The sequence below is a fragment of the Ischnura elegans genome, chromosome 5 (assembly GCF_921293095.1).
Source record: "Ischnura elegans chromosome 5, ioIscEleg1.1, whole genome shotgun sequence".
NCBI lineage: Eukaryota > Metazoa > Arthropoda > Insecta > Odonata > Coenagrionidae > Ischnura > Ischnura elegans.
The window spans coordinates 6,720,841-6,737,253 of record NC_060250.1 but is presented as its reverse complement, the minus strand read 5'-3'; the positions used below and the strand labels follow the sequence as shown (position 1 = coordinate 6,737,253).

General features: G+C 40.5%; 1 protein-coding gene across 2 annotated transcripts in view; it reads left to right on the top strand.

The window, feature by feature from the left end:
* Positions 1-9,862, top strand: part of LOC124158467 — a 72,105-nt gene extending 62,243 nt beyond the window's left edge. For both annotated transcript variants that reach the window (XM_046533580.1, XM_046533581.1), the window contains 2 exons: positions 1,184-1,346; positions 8,585-9,862. In XM_046533580.1, coding sequence (XP_046389536.1) covers positions 1,184-1,346; positions 8,585-8,695 — 274 coding nt within the window. In that variant the 3' untranslated portion in view covers positions 8,696-9,862. The remainder of the gene's footprint in view (positions 1-1,183; positions 1,347-8,584) is intronic.
* Positions 9,863-16,413: the final 6,551 nt, after the last annotated feature.

Below are 16,413 nucleotides of genomic sequence, written 5' to 3'. Positions count from 1 at the left end.
TCTACTTTCTCTTTCGCAGAAACCTGCTATTCACAAATCATATTATTAATGATTTTCACTGAACATTTTAATTTTGTGCGAGGAAATGTTTTTGTTCAATTGCGACTTCTGATTTTTTCTCATTTTTTTTCACACGGATGCTTCCTTTGACTTATTTCATTTTCGTGACGCAAAACGACGCATTATTAAGATAAATATGCCTTTGGTTTCCTTTTATGTTGCAACATGATATTGTGTCCTCATTCTTTCATTCATGCCTAGTTTTCGAATCGGATTTCGTTATTAAGTAGTTGAACTTTTAACACCATGCGTAGTAGAAAAAAACATAACCGGGAAATTTATTTACTTTCCTTATTAGAATTGATAATTCTCTTGATAGAAAAAGCAAAATTTGCCAACAAGAAGCTTATCTGGAGCCTCTTGTTAGATGAGTGACAGCTCGCTGAGTGAAAAGATGGTAGACCGTCCCCAACTCCGGAGGAAGAACCCATTCCCTCCCTGGGTTGCTCTATCTTGATGTCAACGGTTCTTTTCCAACGATTCGATAACTAGGCTTGAATTGTAAGAGTCCAAATTGTAGCAATCCAAGTAAGTACATGTGTAAGTATCTTAAAAATACGTTTTGTTGCGGAAATAAAATGATCGAAAGAGAAAAATTGGGAAAACATCACACGTTGCATGAGCACGAAACAATCCTCGCGCAGAAAAAATGAAAATTTCAGTGAAAATCATGAAAATAATTGTGAAAAGCAGACTTCTGTAAAAGAAAAAGTAGAAAGAAATGTTGAAAAAGTACCGCAAACGAGACTCGATCTTAGAAACTTAAGGTGGAAGTCAATCACAGTAGCCACTGGGCCACGACATTGTTCCATGTGGAGTTCTGAAGGGAATTCAAATTTGATGTTGTCGATGTATTAGGGGTCCTAATAGCTACCGATACCTACCGCTACAGCTACAGCTACCGATCCTTGCGCCACTAGTGACTAAAACTGGAGTGCGGATTAATCCGCGGAGACCGATTTCACAGTAGCGCGGCAACTGATCCCTAGTGGAGCCTGTAGTAATATAAACAATATGATAAGGTTATTGACGCTGATGGTAATTATTTGCCTGTGTATCCTTGTATCCTAACGAATGCAGAGGTAATAACTTTATCACTCTCTCCGTTCTTGTTTCGCCGTAGGCCCCGCAAGGCGCCGTCCAAGTGGTCAGTGGGAGCGGGTGGCGCCTCTGGTGGCGGTGGAGTGCGTGACGACGACCCTTGTTTGGTGAGCGCCGTGGCGCACGACGCCATTCGACCACTGCTGCCATCTGCCAAGGAGAGCGCCGCTTCGCACGCTCCACAGGTATGAAATTCCCACTCATGAGCACGATCTCCTTGTTTACACTCCTCTCAGTTTCAGCGACGTCATCGCAGAATTAGAAGAGCCGGAACGCGCTTTCCTTAACTTTGTTTTAAAAGTGAAATATTACTCTGTGTTTTTTAATTACAATTTATTATTTACATTTTTTACAATTTTTGTTTAGGTTATGTAAATTAGAAATTTTGTGGCAAAAACTGCTAAAAATGTTAATTGACTATTATTATGTCCCTTGTTAACCATTGCCGGAATGGCGTTCCGATGCTTTCCGTGACCACTGCTCAGGTTGTCTACCGCGTCATTTCCTGCATTGTGGCTGACGAGATGTTGTTACGTATCAAGCATCTCGTTCTAATTATGAAAAAATGAAGACATAATGCTGCGGATCGTTGTCTTTCCGGGCCACTGCGCCGACCACCACGATATCCAAGTTTCTAAAAATTCCAGAGCAGTTTACCGACGTTCAATTTGGTAACGCCCTTGCGGTGAATCAAGGATGGCTATGTCAAGGAATATCTTCTTTCTTCTAAGCAGTCAACCCTTGGGTTGGTTTGCAGTAGTCTTCCATCGTTGTCTATCTTCCGCCAGTCTTTTCAGCTCCAGGTAATCGTTGCAGCCTTTGTCTTTCATTACTTGGGGGTAGTGTAATTCAACCTCGGTCTTCCTCTGATGTTCTCTCCTTCCACGGTGCCTTCCATAATTGCCTTTACCAATCCAACATGTCTCATTAAATGACCCACCCACTTATTTCTCCTTGCAGTTAAAATAGTTCACAGGTGGAATATAATATTTATATAGGTTCACTCCCAGTCTGTCCAATACTTCTTCATTCGTAACCTGGTCTATCCATGAAACATTCTACGGTAGCACCATAACTCAAAAGCATTAATTCTTTTTTTCTCTGCTGCTCCCATTGTCCACGTTTCAATACCAGAAAGCATTATACTCCATACAAAAGTTTTGAGTTGATTCATCTTAATCTTGATACTCATGTGTTTTGAAACGTATACCTATCTCTTCTTGTTGAAAGCTATTTTTGCCTGTTGTATTCTACTGCTAATTTCCGTCAGAGAATGGAGCCTTCCTAAAAGCTAGGACCCGTTAACTTAAAGATCTATAGTTCTATTGCTGATGCGGAGAAATTATTTTCCATGGAAACTAGGGGTGTATATCATTGGTGTGGCGAATGCATAGAGGATTATAAGGTGAAGTTTCCACATTATCATAGAGGAAAAGTTTTTTTTCTGCCAACATGACCTCTAATACATTTAAAATACACCGTGCATTTTTCTCATAGATAACAGGCCAAAGTTACTCCTTCAGAGTGGCTCTTTATTTTGATATAATAAATTAGTTCTATATAAGATTATTTAAAAATAAAATATATCGCTTGGAAAACAATTGAAACTCTTAGTTTCAACCCTTACACTAGAAAATCTATGTCCTCTACGTTTCACAGAGGCCTCTGAGTGTGGAAAAGAGGGGATTTGTAAAACAATTGAGTGAGTAATGACGCATATTATTCCGAAGCACACCGCTATCGCGCACCTCTTCGGTTGGAGTAGATGGGATAAGAGTAGGCTCAATGAGCAATGCATTCCTTTGACATCCATCCCTATTTTATTTTAGCGTGCCTAAATGCGCGCCCATTCTTTTGGGAACTGCGATTGAAGCATTTTCATTAAGTATGGTTGGTTTATATGGGGTGGTTTGCAGATAACTTTGGCCCGTCTTCCATTACGAGTTGAACTTCACTCTTCAATTCCCAATTAGGCGTCTCATTCTCTATCAATAAATCTTAATCTTTTCCTTCCTCTCCCTCGTTTTCCTAACGTCCTACATTGTTACTGTTTTCAACATCTCCACCCCCTCAATACTCGATCCATCCATGTATTCTGTCTCGTCCCTATCTCATCTAGAAGCTACCTCTCCCCACACACCACATCGACATATTTGATTTGAGTGGTGGAGTAATAGGGAATTAATCCCGCCAATGCGACTCCAGGGTCCTTAGGAACGCATTCCCACCCTTGCAAGGTTTTAGTCCAACGGAAAGGTGCCTTCAATACGTGTCCTACATTTGAAATTTGCCATTAATTTGAATAATGATTTAGAAACCGCATGGTTTTCGTATCCTTATTTAAGTTTCGTGAGCATGGTTACAATAGTTTAATTAAATAGCATCACGCTTAGCTGATGTCAGGTATATGCCGTGTTTGGACCATTCCATATATACATACACCTGTATTCCATATATATATATATTCACCTGTATATATATACCTTTCCATATATATATATATACCATTCCATATATACACCTGTAAGTACTGATGTCTGCTTTGGTTTTATTGGATTTCATCTGGTGAAACACAAATGTGGATCCGACGCGTTACGCAGTTCATCTCCAATACGAAAACAATGTTTCGTATCCGAGTGGTAATGCCCCGTTCACATTACGATCGTCCGAGCCGTCGTCCCTACGATAGTTGACCGAACTAGCCGTGTGAATGCAAGTTCTGACTATAGTTGACGTAGTTCCGAACGTTGCCACTTTACTATGGTTAGGCGCTGGGAGACCGGAAACGGAAGCAACAAGAGAAGGACGAAAAGCTCGTTAAGCTCTATTATTTTCATGGATTTGTCCTAGGAAGGAAGAATATGAGCGGAAGAAAAATTATTCGGTAAATACACGTTGAAAACAGTAACATCTTGTCAATGCAAACTTCAACAGCTTTGCTAATCATCAATTTCCCGTTCACTTTAGATGTCAGCACTAGAGAGCAGCACAGGTTTCAACCATCGTAATGTGAATGCACGATAGTTCCGACGACGGCTCGGACGATCGTAATGTGAACGAGGCATAAGAACACTATGAATTATAGGGTGGGTACCTGAGTAATGTACCTGTAACAATGGCAATCGTGTGCCATGTTGTTATGGTAGCAGGAAAAGTCGTACCTACTTCCATCGTGCAATTCTGCGCAGCAACAATAGTCGTTGGGGGGGGGGGGGGGGATAATGGCAAGCCTGTGGCCAACAATGCTGAAGCTGCCTAGGAGATGAAAACGCACGGATGAGTCAGTTTCGATGAATACGGCCACAGAAGCACACGCCAATGCAAGGGCTCCGCGCGAAATGTCCCTGGAAGTGATCACATTGGATGAGACGACGAGGAAATGGATTGAGAAGGATGAAAGGACATCTCCTCAATGGACGACACAACATCGACCCACCACCATAATAACATACGCAGTTGCCTCACATCTCGGGCGAATGCCACGAAAGCCATCCCGAAGGAAAAGAGTTGCAGCATAATGAGTGATTTTCAATGAGTGTACGGCGGTCTGCGTGGGGTTTTGCCGGTTTCCCTCACGTCTCGGGCGAATGCCAGGCCACGAAGCCATCCCGGAGGAAAAGAGTTCCAGCATGATTAAGAGTCTCCTATCGCTGCTACAAGATCACAAACAAATGAATACTCACATGTATTGGCGAAATGTTAAAAGAGATTTTGCTCATGCACCAGAAAAATTGTAATGTCTTTGTCTACACATTATTCTGAATATGTAAATATCCATGTACAATGGCAGCGTAGGAAATAAATGATTTATCACGATATCAAGTTAAATTTTAATTGCATTCCACATTTATCAGCGGTGGAGCAGTTGCATTAAAAAAATAATATCGCATCGCATGCAGGCAAATATAGATTACTTAAATTCATTTTAGGAATATTCCTTATACTTGGAAGCATTGCCGCGATAGGTGTAAAAAGTAAACCTCATGTATATAAAATGTAACAATCGGACTGTTTTAATGTCGGCCTAGAGCAAAAATTTCGATAGATAGAAACAAAACTATACCTTTTGTATTGATTATATCGATGAGGTATTCATTGTCTACTTTAGAGGTTAAGATGTTTAAGATATTTTATCCCCTTCGTATGTCATCTATACGATGCCTCTCCTCACCCACCATGTCCAGCACTTCGTCGTTTCTCTTCCTTTCCCTCCACTTCATCTTATCCATTCTTCTCCAGACTCAAATCTCGCACGCCTCCACTCTTCTCTCCTCCTCCTCCTTCCTAAGTATCCACGTTTCCGCTCCGTAAAGAGCTCCACACCAGGTGAGGCTTATCACAAGCTTTACTCAACGATCCTCTCAATCGCTTTCCTATTCATGATCGCCTCTTCTGCTGGCAAAATTCTCATATTTCTGCCTCCGGTTTCGTCTATTATTCTGCTCATATAGTTGAAATCGAAGGAAGTGCTCACTGCTGAACACAAGATCGCGTGCATCCGAATGTGATGGATTACAATAAACAAAATACCCTACATCGGTTCAGAAGCTCCCCTATCATCTTCATTTTATTCTGTTTAATAAATCTTTCTTTGTATCACTTCAAAAGTTTTCGTACAAGAAACGATATATTTATGAAATTTGGAGTACTTACCTAATAAATCTCTCCTTTCCCTTGGGCTGCAACGTATGTAGTGGTGGGGAGGAACGCCAGTGAGGGGTAGCTAGAGGTATTAAACGGGTAGATGGGTAAGAGAGTGGTAGGTGTAGACCAGGTAACCGATAGGATTCTGGTGGTAGAAATTGAGGCGCGGCCCACCAACCTTGTGGTGGTCCAAGCTTACATGCCCACTAGCAATCATAGGGAGGAAGAAGTAGATGAGGTGTATGAACAGCTCGAGGAAATAATTAGAGACACACCGGGTAGGAAAAATCTGGTACTTAGTGATGGGGGACTGGGACGCCTCAGTTGGGGAAGGAAGGGATGGAAACGAAATAGGAGATTTTGGTCTGGGAATACGGAACGACAGGGGAGAGAAAGCAGCAGAATTTTGCAGGAGAAACAAGTTATTTATAACAAACACATGGTTCAATCCTTATAAATGGCGGAGGTACACATGGAAAAGTCCAGGGGATGTGGGGAGATATCAAATAGACTACATTATGGTAAGACAGAGGTTTAGGAATAGTGTGAAAAACTCGCGCAGCTTCCCTGCAGCGGATGCGGATTCAGACCACAGCCTAGTGCTCATGAAATGCAGCGTAAGATTCAAAAGACTAATGAAATTTAGGAAGGCGAAGAAATGGAACGTAGATGCCATGAAGGGGAGTATGAGGAGAGAATATCAGGAACTGGTGGACATTAGTATACGGGAGATTAAAAGTACGAAGACTGTTGAGGAAAGATGGGATAATATTAAAACGGGAATAACCAAGCGGCTGAGAAGTCGATTGGTTACGTTGACAGTAGAAGGATAAAGACGCCGTGGATAACGGAGAATATGATAAGGGATATGGAGGAGAGGAGGAAGTGGAAGAACGTGGATACAGAAGAGGGCAAAAGAATGCATTAGAAAAGGTTTATCGAGTTAGTTCGCAGGCTCTATGAGGATAGGTGTTGGCCGGAAGATTTCGTGAAGACGGTTTTAATTCCGCTACCGAAAAAGATGAAAGCGTAGGAATGCGGAGATTACAGGACAATTACCCTAATATTGCACGCGGCGAAAGTGGTACTGAGGATATTGAACAGACGAATGGAGGCGAGGGCAAACGAGTATTTGGGAGAAGATTAGTTTGGTTTTAGAAAAGAAAAGTCAACTCGTGATGAAATTGCGATATTGAGGTCTATGTTGTAGAGGAACCTAGAATATGACCAAGACGTTTATACCTGTTTCGTGGATTTTGAAAAAGCATTTGATAGGGTGAACTGGATAAAGTTAATGGATATCCTCAAGAGAATAGGTGTAGATTGGAGGGATAGGTGACTCATTCGTATTTTGTATATGGCCAAGAGTTCACAAGTGAGGGTAGCGGACGGATCGTAAGAAGACCAAGGCCATGCGGTTTTATATAGCATCGCGAGCGAGGAATGTGAAACTATAGATGAAGGTGGTTGGGAAAAACTTTAGTACTTAAAGCAATTCAACCATTTAGGCAGCACATTAGAGGCAAACGGATACAGTAGCAAGGACATCTGGAAGCGAATTACATTAGCTAAGGAGGCGTTCATGAACAGGAAGGAGCTTTTGAGAGGATCGTTATGTAAGAGTTTAAAGAAAAGGTTAGTGAAGTGTTTGATTTGGAGTGTAGCTCTCTACGGTGCGGAAACGTGGACACTGAGGAAAGAAAACGAGAGAAGATTGGAGGCATTCGAGATGTGGGTATGGAGAAGAATGGAGAGGGTGAAATGGACGGAGAGGAAAAGGAACGACGAAGTGCTGGCTATGGTTGGCGAGGAGAGATAGCTTTTAGATGAGATACAGAGGAGACAGAAGGTATGGATGGAGCGAGTACTAAGCGGGGAAGGGATGTTGAAAACGGTGTTAGAAGGTAGAATGTATGGGAAACGAGGGAGGGGAAGGAAGAGAATAGGATTCTAAGATACAATGAAAGGGAGTAGGCCTTATTGTGAATTGGAGAGGGAAGTACTTGAAGAAAGGGGATTTTTCCAGAATGATTCTTAAGTACTCCATGGAAACCTACCTTAAGCGGTAGAATACTATAATTATAAAAAATAATAACCCTTTGTTTTTCGGTAAATTTTAGGCTTTAAGAGAACTGTTTTCCATAAGATTTGACGTTAGTGCTTGTCAGCCCAAAAAGTCGCGTAAAAATACCAAACTTGGTGGTTAGTATATGTGAAGAATGTAAGCATCAGGATTATGGAGTGCTCATCTACTGAATTATAACCGACGATCTCGTATGTCAAGAATCTTTTATATTTGACATGGGAAGACAGAAATACGCACTCGTGAACGAGAGCAGTAAATCTGATTTAATTGAAACGCATATAAAGAATATCGATTTTTTGTGAATCAAATTCGAAATTACCATGAAACAATTTAGGGTAGTACTTTGATAGAATTCCTTAAAATATTGAAACAATTTTAAAGGAATTTCTTCATACTCCTTTAGTGATTATAAATAAGTTTTACGGATTTCCTTATCGTTTTCTGTAGTGTTTGCGGATTTATTTATAATATTCTGTAAAAATTCCTACAATCAATTTCTGGCGAAATGGTCATTAAAATTTAGTTCAAAATAAAAAATTATGTATTTGAAAACTATTGAGCACTGTGTAAGATGTAATTTCAAATGATATCCTATTGATTTGATTGAAATGCTTACATATAGGAATGAAAATAGTTTAAAAATGATTTGTCGTGATTACCCGTGCCTAAAGTAGTTCTTTTGTTGTCTTCCAGGTCCTCGCCATGGTTACGTTGCCTGAGGCGGATGGTAATGTGTCTCTGCCCACCTTGGACGTTCAGCACAACTATTCGCAAATCCTCTCAAAACTTGTGATGAAGCTTTGAAGCGTCCGTCGCATTTTATTGAGGTGGTCTTTGAAAGTAACCCCCGACACTTACACACACACGACTCTTTGCGCCATTTGACTTGAAAGTTGATGAAGGAAAGAAAATTCTCAACTTCGGATTGAATTATTGTTGACTAGGGCGAATGCTTATTACCACTTTCTGAAGTCAGGCGGTGTTATATAAATAGAGTAGGGGAATCTTAGATAAATAATGACTTAAAGGCTATCATAATTACTTTTTGACGACCTCGACGGAGAAATAACCAGGAAGTCATAAGTATATGATTTTATACTTTATTGATGGATCGTATTGATTTTGTTGTCTTAATTTTCGACATCGTGTCAATATTATTTATTTGAATGAAAGAATGTCTGTTAGTACCCTGAAGGAGTGGCGGATTCATACTCAGAGAGGCGGAGCCGCAGTTGGAAAGGCGTTAACTTTCGCGAATCCCGCGGAAACTTCATTAATCACAGGCAGTCCTGTTTTGATCTGAATTATGTGATGGAGAACGTGTTTTTAGTTGAAAGTTCTAAACTTTTCTTTTAATTTCTGATATTACTAATGATTTTCGAACAAATAATTAACTTCTTAGAGTCGTGCTAATTATACGTGGGTCCTCCAAGTATTTTGTTAATCAGGAGATATAATATATTAATTAAACTATCCCATTATAAAAGTCTTAGGAAATTACCTCGTAATTGAATGACCTATGATATTATTGATGCTGTGATTGTTTAAAAAACATAAAATGTATTTCCGTGTACATAGACATTTTAGAAAGATAGATTTGTAGCTACTTTCATAAGAATAGCATTTAAGGATTCTTCTCTTATGGGAATAATGATTTAAATTTAGCCTAGTTAAGTCTAATAAAACGACATTTCGGGTGACCATATAATACGTAATGCCAGACCCCACGGGTGGATACCGTGACAAGGTGCAGGCAGGCCAGAGAAATTTTGTATTAGATAAATATTTTGGAGTTTAGTGGTATATTTTCCTAGCAATTAATCTCCTGCATTGAAATTCTTACATGAGGTAAGGGGAGGGAAGATCAACGTCAGGTTAGGTTTACGCTTCTTATGTAAGGACACCATGAAAATTCAAATTTATTTCAAATTTTAATATCATCATAATCATCATCATTAGTCAACACTCCTAAGATTGGTTTGACGCAGCTCTCCATTCCTCTCTCCTATCCGCTAGCCTCTTCACAGTGACGTATTTCTTCTCTCTTATATCCTTTATAACCTGTCCCCTGTAACGTATTCGGGGCCGTCCCTTGCCCTTCATCCCTTCCACCTGTCCTTCTAAAATAGTCTTCATCAGGCCATTATGCCTGCCTCATGGCAGTGGCGGATACAGAAAAAACGCAAGGGGGGGGGGGGGGGGGTAACAAAATGTTTCTTGAGATGCATTTACTTTTATCGCCATAAAAAAATAATCAAGTCACGTGCAATGTATAAGGTAGTTTTTTATTCAAATTAATTGTATAGATATTGAATACAATGCCATTTTGTGATATAAACAGTTTCAATTGTGGTTTTGCAGTGTTCGGCAATGCGGTCGGCCCCGCAAGAGGGGGGGTTAGGGGCGCCTCCCATATGTATGCGCCATTGCCTCAGGATGCGGCCGACTCAATAGTTCCGTCTTCTCCTTGAGGGTTTTGGAAGACTTCTCTTTTCGCCCATTCTTCTCAGCAGTTCCTCATCGCTAACAATGTCATCGCCATCAACAGCCATCAGTCCTAAGACTTGTTTCTCGCACCTCTCCTCTCATTTCTCCAATCGCCTTGTCTCATTGCACCTACATAATTCGTCTGCTTCACGTCTTTAATCTCCTGCTGTGTATATAATTCTTGTAATAATTATGTACTCTTCTGTAATACTCACCACACTTTTAAAGCTTTCTAAGTTGCTGTCATCGTCAATGCTTCTTCACCACGAAGTAGCACCTTCCAAATGTGAGTCTTAATAAATTTCTTCCTGACCTACTACGCTCACATTTTCAGCTCTTTTAGAGGATTGTCATCCTCGCTTGGGCTATCCTTTCCACTGTTTCCTTCTTGCTTTGTACGTCGTTGGTCACTCGGCTCCCCAAATAGCAGAGTACTTTCACCTCCTCAAGTTTACGGTTTCCTTGTTTCGGGATGCCCTTCGCCACTTCTCTTCTACTCTAAACTTTTGTTTTTTTTTTGCATCGATTTTCAGCTTATTGCTAATCGTCATGTTTCTCATGGTTTAGATTCTTCAGGTCTCACTTTGTCTCTGCCATGACTGCTATGTCATCGATCGGGTGCTCGCAGCGTGCTAGTTTTCACTCAAGGCGCTTACTGTTATTATTTCGTTCATAAATTTCATCCATTATATCTTCATCATCCTTCGGTAGCACTACATTTTGAATGCTTCCACTTATGACTTCCCGGCCGCTGTTAACGTCCAAACCTCGCTGCCAGACAGAATTACTCAATACATATTAGAGGAATTATTCAAATTTAAATAAACGCTGCTAATTATACATGAGTGATAGAATTACCGCATGCCGCAATCATTCCCTCGTGGACGATTCATTAGATCAATTCAGACAAAAGCGCTTTTTTTCTTCATTCTACCTCCTCTTTCATATCCCCCCTTCTCTGTAGATTCATCACTTGTTTTGATTGTCTCATACTGTTAATTATTTCCTGCACTTCCCTCAACTGTGAGACCTTGTTCCTCATCTGTCCTGTCCGTCCATTATTCCGTCCACACCCACATCTCCAACGCCCGGCACCTTATAGGAAGTGCAAAGGTACAAAATAAATGTGTAATATTTACCTTATTGTAGGATCTAGCTTTAAGGAAATAATATATAGACAATCACCGTGGAAGATTTATATGTCTCTACTGATCGGCTCAATTAGCCCAGCCTTATCGTAATCCGTCCATGCATATCTTTCACATATCGACTAACTAGGTAACCATGTAATATCGATATCCGTCCATGTGCAAGTATTTTTCCTGTAAATATTATGAATGCGTGTCATTATTGCAAGCGAATCGAGAAAAGGCATCTTAATTAAAGAGGTGAAGAAGTGGCCTGACTGTACATCATAACCGTAGGATCGCTTACAAATAACTTCTGTCAGATGTGAGAACGGGATTCGTGCTTTGTTAATGCAGTGTCATTTTCAGAGAAAATAATGTTTTAGCGGGTGTTTTACTGTGATGACTTCAGTGAATGCATCAAGTGTCATTACCTAGCACCTTATGTTACCTACTAGATAGTGTAAAGTTTTTGTGGATCCAGCTGTTTTTTTTTTATAAAAAAGGAAGTATGACATTTTGAATAACTGGCATTGATTTACAGCAATGAAATATATTGTGAAAATTTAAAGCTGTAATCCAGAGAATTTTTACTATTATTATCCAGCATTATGACGCAATAATTTTTTGTGTGCAATCGCATTGCTTTAGTCTATGTTTATATATTCTGTTTCATCTTATGATGTTCACAAAAAGGGTTTGTACATTAAAATATATTTGACTTTAAAATATATTTAACAATATTAATTTCTGGGTCGTATTTTATTATATTCTCTACCCCAGATTCTCTTTAATTACAGCTTCTTACAATTAGATAAGATCCACTGTTTTGAGAAACCCTGGTTACGGCCCTGACGTACGAACCAAGGCAAGTATTCGCCTTATCTTCTTAGAATCCTACAGTGTTTTAAATGTTATTTTGAATGGGTAGTTCATCAGGGATGCTCTCCCCTTCAAGATTGAAGACTCACTCAACAGTTTGCTCTTCAATAGGGTAGTTTTCTTCATCAAAGAAAACGAAATGCATTGATTGCTATTCGTTACCCACCATTAGTGTATTCATAATATAAAAATTATTTGGTTTCAGAAATCCCAGTTTAGACGAATGGCAACGGTCAATTTTAACCTCATTTGAAAAAGGCCAGATGGGCGCCCATGCGATTCCACTCTACGTGACGTCACAGGGACCTAGTTTCTATACGAGTAGATAGGAGTTTAACATTGCCTGAGAATACCAATGCATGCATGAGGCAGAGGGCTCAGGGAAACATCTCTTAATAATCACCCATTAAAATTATCTAAGTTCGGAAAGTTTCCTTCGTTTAATAGGGTATTAATAAACCTTATTTGAGCCAAGCGCTACCTGCTAGCAGGGTAATCTGCTATCTGCTAGCAGCCTGCTACGTATCATCGCTCAAGCCTCGCCCCAAGGTCAACCTCAAACGGCGACAGCTGGAACCAGAAATACGTCACACGGAGTTTTCCCATCATTCCTACGTAGCCGTCGCGTTTTCACGCGCTTGAAAGTTTTTACTTTTCGTTTAATCGCGAAAAATAGATATCGTCATTTAAAAATCTAAGGCCCTTATTAGACGAGGTAGCCAGGCGACGTCGCCAGCGACGGTAGCTGGCGACGCACTGGCTACCGAACCTAGTAGCCAGTTGTGTAGCCAATTCAGTAGCCAGAATTTTTCAGAAACAGCTACAACACCAACAAAAACATCTACACAGCTCAGGGACAAGTTCTGCGATTACTTCGTCAGTGAAGCAGGAGCTGTATCATGGCAAATGGGGAATATTTAAACAAAGGCACTAGTGCGTAACAGTTGGTAAATAGTAACAGTACGTGAATGTTGAGAAATGGTTTGAATTTCTTGATTATGTATTTTTTTTCATTTGAATATACGGGTAGGTACTTCTAAAAATTTCAATGATATTTTGTCAACTTAACATTTGGGGATATTTTTAAAGTTGTCATGATTAGAATCACCGGAGAAATATTTAGCTTAGTGCGATATAAAACATAAAGAAATAAAATAAAATCATTTCAAGATTGTAAATTTATAACTGTAAATTATTTAGGCAATAACCAAACCTATTTTATCCTTACTTTTCAATTGTTGTTTTGCAAAAAATAAGTTTATTACCCAGAAAATAATACTTTTAAAAATATTTATCCACATTTTCAGCTGTTGTACAATTTTTAATGTGTGCCCTGAAATATATTTTTTCCGTCAACATACTATGGTGCTCCTTATTTATTCTGTTTAATAACTGTGTCTTAAATTTACCATACTTGAAACTGAGCTATTTAATATTACCTAAAGTGCCATATTTTCATTTAAAATTAAATTGCTTTCAGTGGACAATATACAATGATCAGCTATTTTTATAAGTTAGGCCTACAAGTTGTAACCTCACAATACCTACTGAGGGTGATTTTTTCAGAACCCGTTCTCAAAATCATGTATGAAGGTGTATAAAATTTCATTCCACGCACTCAATTTAACGTGTTTGTTACTGTACTCCTCTACACCACAGTTCCAAATACAAGGGTGTTTTTCGATTTCATTAATCAATTCTTCAGGGTTTAATTTTGTGTCGGCCTACTTCTGGCACTTTTTCATGAGCTCTTCATGCTTTTTCTTTTGATCGTATTTCTGCGGCTCTTCTTTTTTCTTCTTCACTCCGCGTTTCCCTTCCACTGAATCAGAAGATGTAGACATTTTCTCAACTGGCGTGGACAAACTGAACAACTCACCCACTCACAACAGAACATAACACAACCTTGAGCAGTACCTACCAAACGAGGTGTACTGACCGAGTAGCCTGGCGACCTCGTGTAATAAGCTCCGTATGCTACAACACAGCGTCGCCAGTACGGGTAGCCAGTGGCGACCGGAGTGGCGACGGGGCTCGGTAGCCAGTCAGTCGCCAAAGTGTGGCTACGTCGCTGGCTACCCTCGTGTAATAAGGCCCATAAGAATCAATGACCCGCGACAAGCTGAGTAGCCAGTTTCGTCGCTGGCGACGTCGCCTGGCTACCTCGTCTAATAAGGGCCTAAGAGCGTGAAATGCGTACTCCTGGAGTAATAATCTTTCGATTTAGGCAATAAAAAAAATATGTAATCACCCTATTGTCCGTATTAGGTTGGGCCAGGGCCAGACGAACTGTAAACCACGGCCCCTTAGGCCATAAAGCCCCATTCACCCGGTCCTTCAAGACCTTTTTGTTTGCTGAAAAAGCAGCGGAAATTATATTGGATACTGTCAAGATCAGCCGCCTCTTATGTGCACGTTAAGTTTCCATTAAATTAAAAATGAATGCGTACTGTACTGCTTTATATTTTCCAAACCATCGCTGCATTGCACAATACTCGTCGCTTAATTTTCTATATTAGTTCGCGGTCAGGAGCATGATATACAACGCCATCTAGTTGAAGAGTTTTCGAATTAGTTTTCTGCTTGTTAATAAAATGAAATTCAACGGAATGATATGAAATGATCCCATCTATGTCATGATTTTTAAAAATTTTGAGCTGGAGTGTGTTGTCGGCCCCTGAGCTGCCGCTTTCTTACCAATGCGTCCCTCATAACGTAAAGGAAGGGGACTTCGCACCAAGCACCATTCCGTCCCGTTGAAGATTGAGTTTTTTTTTCTCCTCTAAGGGGTTTTTCTCAATAGGGTGGTTTCCTATTATTTTTTTATTGCCTAAATCGAAAGATTATTACTCATGGAGTACGTATTTCACGCTTTTAGATTTTTAAATGACGATATCTATTTTTCGCGATTAAATGAAAAGTGAAAATTTTCAAGCGCGCGAAAACGCGACGCTTAAGTATGACTGTCGGGAAGTCTCTCCGCGTGACGTATTTCTGGTTCCCCCTCCCGCCCTGCGAGGTGACCTTGAGGCGAGGCTTAGCGCTGATACGACGCAGGCTGCTAGCGGCTAGCCTAGTACCCTGCTGGCTGGTAGCGCTTGGCTTAAATAAGGATTATTAATAACTTATCAAACGAGGAAAACTTTCCGACCTTAGCCAGTTTTAATAAGTGATTGTTAAGGCATGTTTCCCTGAGCTCTGCGCCTCATGCATGCAATGGTAACCTCAGACGACGTATAACTCCTATCTTCTCGTATAGAAACTAGGTCCCTGTGACGTCACGTGGAGTGGCATCGCATGGGCGCCAATCTGGCCCTTTTCAAATGAGGATAAAAATGGACCATTGCCATTCGTCTAACCCGGTATTTCTAAAACAAAATAATTGGTATATTATGAATACACTAATGGTGGGTAACGAATCGCAATCAATGCCTTTCGTTTTCTTTGATGAAGGAAACCACCCTATTATGAAAAATGACTGCAGCGCGGCGATCAGTACATAGCGATCCATTTATTATTCCAAATATTTACTCCATAATGTACTTAAAACGAGGACTAGACCAAAGAAAAGTAATGAATTTGATAACTCACGCTATCACGAATATAAATTTCGGTCAAAATTCCTAATTTTATCTTATTTATCCGTGACGTTCGGATATTCAGCTGCCCTTCAACGACTTCCATAAACCCACTGATATACGCGGTCGCTGGGGACACATCTAGTGGCCGAATGAAGAATTCTCTTTTGCAATACATATTTGTGTGCTTTTGAAAGTTTGGAGACCCTTAGTCAAAACGGTCATCGGCATTTCTTGCCTGTCTACCGCGAAGTCTAAAGTGCGCACCCTGGAGGCCACTTCGAATGCGCGCGCCACTCGTCTGTTCGTCGGCGGGAATTGGGGACGTAGTTCCGCGGATCGCCGCCCCGCTCGCCAGCGCCCTTTGGAATTTCAGCGGCAACGTGCGAGCGGGTGGAAAGGGAGGGGGGGGGGCCGCAGGTAACGCCGTCGTTCGAATGGCCAGTTG